Source organism: Coregonus clupeaformis, unplaced genomic scaffold (assembly GCF_020615455.1).
Source record: "Coregonus clupeaformis isolate EN_2021a unplaced genomic scaffold, ASM2061545v1 scaf0029, whole genome shotgun sequence".
NCBI lineage: Eukaryota > Metazoa > Chordata > Actinopteri > Salmoniformes > Salmonidae > Coregonus > Coregonus clupeaformis.
In genome coordinates this window covers 1,155,958-1,167,667 of record NW_025533484.1, presented here as the reverse complement: position 1 = coordinate 1,167,667, position 11,710 = coordinate 1,155,958, and the positions used below count along the sequence as shown (strand labels likewise).

The 11,710-nt window shown below is 48.7% G+C and overlaps 1 protein-coding gene across 1 annotated transcript; it reads right to left on the bottom strand.

The window, feature by feature from the left end:
- Positions 1–3,076: 3,076 nt before the first annotated feature.
- On the bottom strand, positions 3,077–11,343 carry LOC121568361 (C-X-C chemokine receptor type 5). The gene is made up of 5 exons (XM_041878911.2): positions 11,293–11,343; positions 10,310–10,490; positions 8,997–9,445; positions 8,409–8,606; positions 3,077–3,487 (listed from the first exon to the last, which is right to left on the bottom strand). Exons 1-5 carry the CDS (start codon positions 11,305–11,307, stop codon positions 3,305–3,307), a joined length of 1,026 nt encoding a protein of 341 aa, XP_041734845.1. The 5' UTR covers positions 11,308–11,343; the 3' UTR covers positions 3,077–3,304.
- Positions 11,344–11,710: the final 367 nt, after the last annotated feature.

The following is an 11,710-nucleotide window of genomic DNA, read 5'->3' as shown; positions in this document are numbered from 1 at the left end:
AGTAGTTTATACTTCTAGACACAGTAGTTTATACTTCTAGACACAGTAGTTTATACTTCTAGACAGTAGTTTATACTTCTAGACAGTAGTTTATACTTCTAGACACAGTAGTTTATACTTCTAGACAGTAGTTTATACTTTTAGACAGTAGTTTATACTTCTAGACACAGTAGTTTATACTTCTAGACACAGTAGTTTATACTTCTAAACACAGTAGTTTATACTTTTAGACACAGTAGTTTATACTTTTAGACACAGTAGTTTATACTTTTAGACACAGTAGTTTATACTTCTAGACACAGTAGTTTATACTTCTAGACACAGTAGTTTATACTTTTAGACACAGTAGTTTATACTTCTAGACACAGTAGTTTATACTTCTAGACACAGTAGTTTATACTTCTAGACACAGTAGTTTATACTTCTAGACACAGTAGTTTATACTTCTAGACAGTAGTTTATACTTCTAGACACAGTAGTTTATACTTCTAGACAGTAGTTTATACTTCTAGACACAGTAGTTTATACTTCTAGACACAGTAGTTTATACTTCTAGACAGTAGTTTATACTTCTAGACACAGTAGTTTATACTTCTAGACACAGTAGTTTATACTTCTAGACACAGTAGTTTATACTTCTAGACACAGTAGTTTATACTTTTAGACAGTAGTTTATACTTCTAGACACAGTAGTTTATACTTCTAGACACAGTAGTTTATACTTCTAGACACAGTAGTTTATACTTCTAGACAGTAGTTTATACTTCTAGACAGTAGTTTATACTTCTAGACACAGTAGTTTATACTTCTAGACAGTAGTTTATACTTTTAGACACAGTAGTTTATACTTCTAGACACAGTAGTTTATACTTCTAGACACAGTAGTTTATACTTCTAAACACAGTAGTTTATACTTTTAGACACAGTAGTTTATACTTTTAGACACAGTAGTCACTGACCTGAGTGGTAGGAGGATGAAGATTGGCTGGGGTGAACAACTAATCATATTTTATTAGTATAAAAAAAATGTAAAATACATTTCACATACAGTAAAGTGATAGGCAATCCAAGCCTATTGGATAAAGAACAATATTACACTTTCACAAAACTACCTGGAACACAAATAGATAGGACGTTTATAAGCATTTGTTGCACATTGCGTTATTACGCATCACTCATTGATTTGATTTGATTACGCATCACTCATGCATGCAATCAAGGGAGACTCATTGGTTCATTATGTTGGCTTGCACAAGCAGCTTGCTGTCATTTTATATCTGGTGAATATGTTGCCACAACCCCATAAAGAGAGATTAGACATACAGTAGGTTGATTAAATGATCCACAAGTTTTAACAGTAATCCCCCCCTCCCCTCCCTCCTATTATGAGTACAATACTTTTACTCATAATTAATTCAAAGATCAGATTTGACCATCAGTATCTGATAAGATGAGTTTCTCTGGTATTAAGGAAGTCAGGATGCAAGAATACAAATAAACTGTTAGATGGAGATTTGATACAATGTATTTAATTATATGGAACCGGATTCAACATAACAAGCTGCAAGTACAGTGAGGGAAAAAAGTATTTGATCCCCTGCTGATTTTGTATGTTTGCCCACTGACAAAGAAATGATCAGTCTATAATTTTAATGGTAAGTTTATTTGAACAGTGAGAGACAGAATAACAACAAAAAACATCCAGAAAAACGCATGTCAAAAATGTTATAAATTGATTTGCATTTTAATGAGGGAAATAAGTATTTGACCCACTCTCAATCAGAAAGATTTCTGGCTCCCAGGTGTCTTTTATACAGGTAACGAGCTGAGATTAGGAGCACACTCTTAAAGGGAGTGCTCCTAATCTCAGCTTGTTACCTGTATAAAAGACACCTGTCCACAGAAGCAATCAATCAATCAGATTCCAAACTCTCCACCATGGCCAAGACCAAAGAGCTCTCCAAGGATTTCAGGGACAAGATTGTAGACCTACAAAAGGCTGGAATGGGCTACAAGACCATCGCCAAGCAGCTTGGTGAGAAGGTGACAACAGTTGGTGGGATTATTCGCAAATGGAAGAAACACAAAATAACTGTCAATCTCCCTCGGCCTGGGGCTCCATGCAAGATCTCACCTCGTGGAGTTGAGAACGGTGAGGAATCAGCCCAGAACTACACAGGAGGATCTTGTCAATGATCTCAAGGCAGCTGGGACCATAGTCAACAAGAAAACAATTGGTAACACACTACGCCCTGAAGGAATGAAATCCTGCAGCGCCCGCAAGGTCCCCCTGCTCAAGAAAGCACATATCCAGGGCTGTCTGAAGTTTGCCAATGAACATCTGAATGATTCAGAGGAGAACTGGGTGAAAGTGTTGTGGTCAGATGAGACCAAAATCGAGCTCTTTGGCATCAACTCAACTCGCCATGTTTGGAGGAGGAGGAATGCTGCCTATGACCCCAAGAACACCATCCCCACCGGTGTTTTTCTGCTAAGGGGACAGGACAACTTCACCGCATCAAAGGGACGATGGACGGGGCCATGTACCGTCAAATCTTGGGTGAGAACCTCCTTCCCTCCGCCAGGGCATTGAAAATGGGTTGTGGGTGGGTATTCCAGCATGACAATGACCCAAAACACATGGCCAAGGCAACAAGGGAGTGGCTCAAGAAGAAGCACATTAAGGTCCTGGAGTGGCCTAGCCAGTCTCCAGGCCTTAATCCCATAGAAAATCTGTGGAGGGAGCTGAAGGTTCGAGTTGCCAAACGTCAGCCTCGAAACCTTAATGACTTGGAGAAGATCTGCAAAGAGGAGTGGGACAAAATCCCTCCTGAGATGTGTGCAAACCTGGTGGCCAACTACAAGAAACGTCTGACCTCTGTGATTGCCAACAAGGGTTTTGCCACCAAGTACTAAGTCATGTTTTGCAGAGGGGTCAAATACTTATTTCCCTCATTAAAATGCAAATAAATGTATTACATTTTTGAAATGCGTTTTTTTCTGTATTTTGTTGTTGTAATTCTGTCTCTCACTGTTCAAATAAACCTACCATTAAAATTATAGACTGATCATGTCTTTGTCAGTGGGCAAACGTACAAAATCAGCAGGGGATCAAATAATTATTTCCCTCACTGTATGTTGCCTCTTGCTATCAGAATGAGAGACAAAGAGATCTCTCAGTTTATACACTTCCAAGATAAACAAGTTTTAACCGACATCTGGCAACCATCACTGGAAGACCCTCCCGACCGAGATGGTACCAGCCGGCACCACAGACGGGACAGTCCCTCTACACCCCACAGTCTCAGTGGGCCAGCAGCCTCAGGAGGTCCTGGCGGAACCGCACCCCAGCGAAGGCGTACAGCAGCGGGTTGAGGCAGCAGTGTGTGTACCCCAGGCTCTCTGTCACCACCAAGGCCTGGTCCAGACTGGTCCGGGACAGGCAGCTCAAACCAGAGACCAACCCCAGATCCACCAGGGTCTTCACCTAAACGTCACAGTGGAGAGAAGTCAATGGCACCCTGTTCCCTACAGTTTATAATGCACTTATTTGACCAGGGCTGTAAGGGTTGGTGTGAGGTGTGACCCAGGTGCGGTGCAGGTTAGACAGTAGGCAGAGATGGTGAAACAAGGATCTTTACTGATGGTCCTGAAGCCAGGATACAAAATAACGGACTTTACACGAAAAAGAAAGGCGAAGCAAATAAGACTAAAAAAACAGGCTGACAGACAAAAATACGACTATGACTGAAATAATAAATAAACAGGGAGAACACTTCTCACGTACCTGTCCATACGTCCCGCGATCAGACACTGATTAGTACTGCTTGGCATAGTGAAACTAGCAGAGAAAACTGAGCAAGTGAACACAGGGAAGTGAGGGCATAAATACACAGGTGAATCAGATAGACACAGGTGAGATCAATAGGAAGATGATTAGTCCCGACTGTGAGTGAGGAGGTGCCGAAGGTTGTCGGAGGATGACACCTAGTGGGTCGCTCCGGAATTGCGACCCCCTCCTGTAACAGTGCCCCCTCCCCACCCGCCGGCAGTCCAGGATCCGGTCCACAGTAAAAGCCGGCTGTCCCATGACGAGGCGCAGCGGGGGAACAGGACGAGGAGGGGGAGCCAGGGGACAGGTGGAGACGGGCTTGAGGAGGGACACATGGAATGTGGGATGCACCCGCATGGTGGGGGGAAGTTCAGGCGATAGGTCACTGGGTTGACTCGCCGGACCACACTGAATGGCCCGACGAACCGGGGGGGACAGCTTCCTGGACTCCACGCGGGGGAAAATCCCACGTGGAAGGCCACACCCTCTGTCCCGGGCGAAAGACCTTCCAGAACCTGGAGGCGAACTGAGGGCCACCCGATCCGACACCACATCTTTGGGAAGGCCATGGACCTGGAAAATATGCTGCACCATCAACTTAGCCGTCTCCCGGGCCGACGGGAGTTTGGGAAGGGGAATGAAGTGGGCAGCCTTCGAGAACCGGTCCACAACGACCATGATGACTGTGTATCCATCAGAGGGGGGTAGGGCGGAAATGATATCCAGCGAGATGTGGGACCAGGGGCACTTGGAGATAGGCAGGGGTCGGAGCAGCCCTGCTGCGGGCTGACGTGAGCTCTTCGTGCGCACGCACACCGGGCAAGCAGCCATGAAGGCGTGCGTATCCCCCTCAGCAGATGGCCACCAGAACCTCCTACACAGGAACTCCAACGTCCAGGCGTCCCCCAGATGGCTGGTGAGATCGGACGCGTGCGCCCACTGAAGCAGTCGTGAGCGCGCAGCCTTGGGTACGTACATCCTCCCCGATAGACAGCCGCCCGGATCGGGCTCCCGCTGTAGCGCTGCTCTGACCAGCCTATCGACTCCCCACGAAACTGGGGCAGCAATCAGGGCGTTGGGGACAATGGGGTCGTCCCTCTCCACCAGGTCCACGGTATGAGATGGTGAACCGGAACCTGGTGAAGAACAACGCCCACCTGGCCTGGCACGAGTTGAGCCTCTTGGCCCCCTAGCTAAGTTCTTATGGTCAGTCCATACGACAAATGGATGGGCGGCCCCCTCTAGCCAATGCCTCCACTCCCCCAGGGCGAGCTTGACCGCTAGCAGCTCACGGTTCCCTACGTCATAATTCCGCTCCGCCGGGGACAGCCGATGGGAGAAAAATGTGCAGGGGTGAGTCTTAACGCTGGGACAGGATTGCTCCGACCGCAACGTCTGAAGCATCGACCTCCACAATGAACGGCAGGGACGGATCAGGATGCCCGAGGACTGGGGCCGATGTAATGCACCGCTTCAGCGCATCAAATGCGTTCCCCGCTTCCAGGGTCCAGGTGAAGGAGCGTACGCTCGTCTGGGTGAGGGCTGTCAGGGGAGCGGCTAGGGAGCTAAAATTGAGAATGAATCGCCTATAAAAAATTAGCGAACCCTAAAAACCGTTGTAGTTGCTTGAGGGATGAGGGCTGGGGCCAATGCAGTACCGCGCTGATCTTGGCTGGGTCCATCCGTAGGTCCTACTGGGTGACGATGAACCCCAGGAAGGAGACTGTCTCAGTGTGGAACACACACTTCTCCGCCTTGACGTAGAGCTGGTGACGGAGAAGGCGTTGGAGGACCTGCAGAACGTGCTGCTGGTGTTCACTCATGTCCTTCAAAATTATGAGGATATCATCCAAATACACGAAGACGCTGTAGTCGAGGAGGTCCCGGAGCACATCATTGACCAACACCTGGAACACCGCAGGTGCGTTGGCTAGACCAAACGGAATGACTTGGTACTCGTAATGCCCACTGGGTGTGTTAAACGTAGTCTTCCAGTCGTCCCCCTCCCAAATCCTCACCAGGTTGTAGGCATTACGTAAGTCCAGCTTGGTGAAGACCCGGGCTCCCTGCAACGACTCGAATGCCTTCGTCATCAGGGGGAGTGGGTAGCGGTTCTTAACAGTGATGTTGTTGAGCGCCCGGTATTCAATGCACGGCCGCTGCCCACCGTCCTTTTTCCCCCAAGAAGAAGAAGCCCGCACCTGCGGGTGAGGTAGAGTGCCTCGTCGATATACTCCCTCATGGCCAGTGTCTCCGGCCGGGACATGATAAACAATCGCCCTCGTGTGGGAATGGCGCACGGCAGGAGATCGATAGCACGGTCGTATGGCCTATGAGGAGGTAGGCCCTTGGCACGCCTCTTACTAAACACCTCCCCCAGATCCCAATACTCCCGGGGAACGCCTGCCAGGTCTGGGCCGGTGACGGAGTCTGTAGCCGCCGTCCTCCCGGTGGCAACCGCCGCTAGGGCAGTAGACGGTTCGGAGTGTGGGACCTGGGGAAGAGGTGAGGACTGGTAGGTGGTCTAGGACGGGGGTTTGGGCTGATGAGTGGTCGGTGGAGACCGGAACAGGACGGGGGCGGAGCCTCCCTCCAGGATGAGCCGCCCAGTGGACCAGTCTATCCGGGGTTTGTGGGCGACCAGCCAGGGGTGCCCGAGGACGAGGGGACACTCCGGAGAGTCCAAAATGAAAAACTGGATATCCTCCCATAGCCCCCCCACCACCCGGACACGCGCGGGGACAGTGTGCCGGGTGATGAAGCCCGACCCCAACGGCCGGCCGTCCAGGCCCATGACCGGAACCGGCTCGGAAGGGAGAGTAACGGAACGCTCCGCCCTTGGGCCAGCCCCGCGTCCATCAGGTTTCCCGCGGCCCCAGAATCCACCAGTGCATGTGCTCGAGTCTCTGGAGTTAGGGTTTCGGTTCCGGCCTGCTAGCACCCCTCCCGATACTAGTGAGCCCTCCCGTTTCCTGGCTTCTCCGGGCATGATTCTCAGTGGTGACCTGTCTGGCTGCAGTACAGGCAATGTCCCTGGCGCAGACGCCTCTCCCTCTCCATCCTGGACAAGCGCGCCGCACCCAGCTGCATAGCCTCCTCCTGAGGCGTCTCCTCCCTGAATCGGTTAAAAGCCTATGGGCTGATAGGGGGACGCAGAGGCGAGCCTTGCGTCATGCCTCTCTCGTGCGCCTTCTCACGAAGCCGATTGTCTACCCGCACCGAGAGGTCGACGAGGCCGTCCAGTCGCTCAGGCAGCTCCCTGAAGGTGAGTTCGTCCTTCATCCCCTCCAATAGCCCCTGAGCGTAAAGGACGATCAGGACGGCCTCCTCCCATCCTGCCTCTCGAGCCCGGGTTCGGAACTCCACATAGTAGTACGCCACCGAACAGTCACCCTGCTGACAGGCCGTAAGCCGCCTCCCGGACCTCATGCCCCGACACCACCCGAGAGGTGTCGAACACCTTGCGTAGCTCCCGGGGGAGAATAGGTAGGAATCAGAGCACGCCGGAGTTTGGCTCTCCCACTCCGCGGTAGCCCAGGAAAGGGCCCGACCCGTCAACAGAGTGATAATGTAGGCCACCCGGCCCTACCCAGGGAACACTGGGTGAGGAATCTGGACGTCCGTCGTACCTCTCTGGAGGTGGTAGACGGGGTTCCCGCGATGTCGCAGGCGAGACTGGAGACGCTGCGGCTTCCGCTCCGCCGGCTGCCGGTGCTGGTCGGGTGTCCACCCGGCTCTGCACGGCGATCGTCAGCTGGCGGAGACTCTCGGTGATCTGCTGCAGGCTGCGGTCGTGCTGGTTCAGCATGGCTCCCTGCGTTGCCAATGCGCTATGATACTGTGCTGCCTCCGCCGGGTCCATAGTGGCTCAGTTTTCTGTAAGGGTTGGTGTGAGGTGTGACCCAGGTGCGGTGCAGGATAGACAGTAGGCAGTAGGCAGAGATGGTGAAACAAGGAACTTTACTGATGGTCCCGAAGCCAGGATACAAAATAACGGACTTTACACGAAAAAGAAAGGTGGAGCGAATAAGACTCCAAAAAACAGGCAGACAGCCAAAAATACGACTATGACTGAAATAATAAATAAACAGGGAGAACACTTCTCACGTACCTGTCCATACGTCCCGCGATCAGACACTGATTAGTACTGCTTGGCATAGTGAAAATAGCAGAGAAAACTGAGCAAGGGAACACAGGGAAGTGAGGGCATAAATACACAGGTGAATCAGATAGACACAGGTGACACCAATAGGAAGATGATTAGTCCCGACTGTGAGTGAGGATGACACCTAGTGGGTCGCTCCGGAACTGCGACCCCCTCCTGTAACACAGGGCCACTATATAGTTCTATGTACTTTGTATTGTATTATAGGGCAGAGGGCTCTGGTCAAAAGTCGTGCACTATATATGGAATAGGGGACCATTTCATACACAGGCAGTAACTTTGTGTTATCGTTGATTTAAAAAACAGCATGTTCTGCATGTTCTTGACTACAGTCTGACTACATTAATTTTTTTGATCATGAAATAAATTAAATCAATCAATGAATCAATAAATGAATGAATCAGTTCACACCAGCATGGTGAGGTTGTAGGGCAGCCAGCACAGACAGAACACAGCAGTGACTAGTGCAGCCAGCTTGATGGCTCCCTGTTTCTCCAGGCTGCGCTGACCTCTCTGGCTATGGTGCAGGGTGACCACCACCGCAGTGTAGCAGTACGTCATGACCCCGAGAGGCAGGAAGAAACACAGCACATGGGTCAGGAGCCGCTCCTGGAACAGAGGTACAAATACATCCCTTAGTTTATTGAGTTCCCACTAGATTGAGACACCAGTGATCCATCCTAAATTGCACCCTATTCCCTATATAATGCACTACTTTTGACCAGAGTCCTATGGGCACTAAATAGGGAATAGGGTGCCATTTGGGACGCAACCAAGGAAATGCCTACGTACGTGGTTATTTGAAGACACCTACTGGCTAAGTCTGACAACTGCATCTGTTCTTTACATTTAACGGTCTAACTTCCTGTCTCTGGCAGAGAGATTCCATGCTATGCAGGAGAATGGGTTTCACCAGCTTGCGCTCCATCCAGGTCACACAAGCCAACAAAATAACTGGATCAGCGAAATTAAGTGTTGAGCCGTTTGATGGGGACCCACCGTCAGATCCCAGTTGTTGGCATGGAGACCGTGACTGTGGAAGAAGCATGAGAGCTGTGCCGGGTCTATGGGACTCTCCCCTACAGACAGGAACACCGCGTTGGGGGCAGACAGGGCCAGACAGAGGAGCCACAGAGCCAGGCAGGTAAGGTGTATGTTCCTAGGGCGTCGGCTCTGGAGGCTGGGGATGGCGTGCACGATGGCCAGGTAACGGTCGAAGCCAATACACGCCAGGAGGAGACTCCCACAAAGGAAGTTGAGTCGGTTCAACAGCCCAATCAGCTTACACAGGACGTCTCCGAACACCACCCCCAAGGACACCTGTGCCAGTGCGAAGGGGAAGGTGGCTAGCAGCATCAGATCTGCCAGGCCCAGGTGTAACAGGTAGATCTCTGTGATCCTCAGGAGGCCACGGCGTTTCAGCAGCACCGTCAACATCAGCCCGTTACCTGGTGGAATATGACCCATAAGATATAACACATGAAGACCGTTACCAGGTGGAATATGACCCATAATATATAACACATGAAGACCGTTACCAGGTGGAATATGACCCATTAGATATAACACATGAAGACCGTTACCAGGTGGAATATGACCCATAATATATAACACATGAAGACCGTTACCAGGTGGAATATGACCCATTAGATATAACACATGAAGACCGTTACCAGGTGGAATATGACCCATTAGATATAACACATGAAGACCGTTACCAGGTGGAATATGACCCATTAGATATAACACATGAAGACCGTTACCAGGTGGAATATGACCCATAATATATAACACATGAAGACCGTTACCAGGTGGAATATGACCCATAATATATAACACATGAAGACCGTTACCAGGTGGAATATGCGCGCGCGTTGTGTGTGTGTGTGTCTGTGTGTGTGTGTGCGTGTGTGCGTGTGTGTGTGTGTGTGCACGTGCGTGTGTATGTGTGCGTGTGTGTGTGCGTGCGTGTGCGCGTGTGTGTGCGTGTGTGTGTGTGTGCACGTGCGTGTGTGCGTGTGTGTGCGTGTGTGTGTGCACGTGCGTGTGTACGTGTGCGTGCATGTGCGCGTGCGCGTGTGTGTGTGTGTGTGTATGTGCGTGTGTATGTGTGCGTGCGTGTGTGTGTGTTTGTGTGTGTGTGCGTGTGTGTGTGTGTGTGCGCGTGTATGCGTGTGTGTGTGTGTGTGTGTGTGTGTGTATGTGCGTGTGTATGTGTGCGTGCGTGTGTGCGTGTGTGTGTGTTTGTGTGTGTGTGCGTGTGTGTGTGTGTGTGTGTTTGTGTGTGTGTGCGTGTGTGTGTGTGTGTGTACCTGTCAGGCCCAGAAGGAACACCAGGCTGTAGACCAGGGGTTGGAACACAGTATGAAACAGCTGGAGACCTGCTCCGTCATTACAGGTGTACTCAGTATCACTACTACTGTTGTTAGGACTCTCCAGCGGCTCTGAGTAGTTATCAAAGTCTAAGAAAAGGACCCCGTCCTCAAATGAAACCTGAAAAAGAGGTTGAAAATCATGTTTTGCTGGTGAAAGTGGTATTTATTTTGTATATTGATACATGTACTTTTACTTTACACCTCGCAGGTTGATGTCCTGATATCCTGTCAACGTCCATTGTAGCTCTTTGATGTTGTTTCAATATAAAATGTTTTGTGTCTTAATTGCTTTTAATTGGTGCGGACAAGTGTAGTGAATAGAGGTGGGAAAGCCCAGCAGTATAAAGGAGAGGACATCTGTGTATTTATTTCCTCTCTGAGGAGATGTAACACAAATAGACAGGAAATAGAAAGGAGAGCAGACCTTTTTCACTTCCTCTTACAGTAAGTAGTACATGGATCTGTGATTCTGTGATCAGGCATCTGTAACCAATTCACCCATCTGAGGATGCTATTCAATCAAACATGCATTGCTCTATGCTGTTGTTACGAAATAGCTCTTTTTTTAGCCATGGTCAAAATCTAAGTGGTTCTTTGTACCGATTTTTTACAAATATTAATACAGGGATTTAAAACAGCATTTATTCTGTCAACACCATTACAATAAACGAACCAATTGAATATGACCGTTTCATTTCAATAGATTTACATTTTCTGAAGTAATGGAATACAGTGCACCTTACTTTACATTTTAAAAAAATAACATTAAATGGAAAATGATATTTTTATCCTGTTAACACAAGAACCAGAACAACCAGATATGGTAAAACTACATTTTTGTCTCTGGAAGCAATCAGCACTTACAATAATAATGTGCTCAGACTTGCATGGATGTAATGCATTCAGTTAGCAAGACTCACCTCATCATAAGTCATTTTGGTGTTGCTATACTAAGTGCAGGTGACCCTGATGTGGTGTGTGTGTGTGTAATGCTAGATGGATTATATATACCCCCCAAGAACTATTCAACCAATGCAGTACTCACTTCCTCAGTAGGCTTGTTTATGATGCTCCCATGAGTGATCTGATTGATTCCAGTGGACTTAAGTTTCATCATAAAGTTATGAGCTTTAAAATGCATTATTTTATTCCCTCATGTTCTCTAGATCAAGTAGAAGAGGAACCAATAAGGTGGTTAGCTGGAATTAATTGATGCAATGAGGGGGTTATGCATTAACATAATTGGGTAATTCTTCAACTATGGTACTCTTTGAGCTAGACAGTTTCAGAAAATAAAAACATTTCTACAAACAATTTTTTAGTATCAGTTGGTTTCTC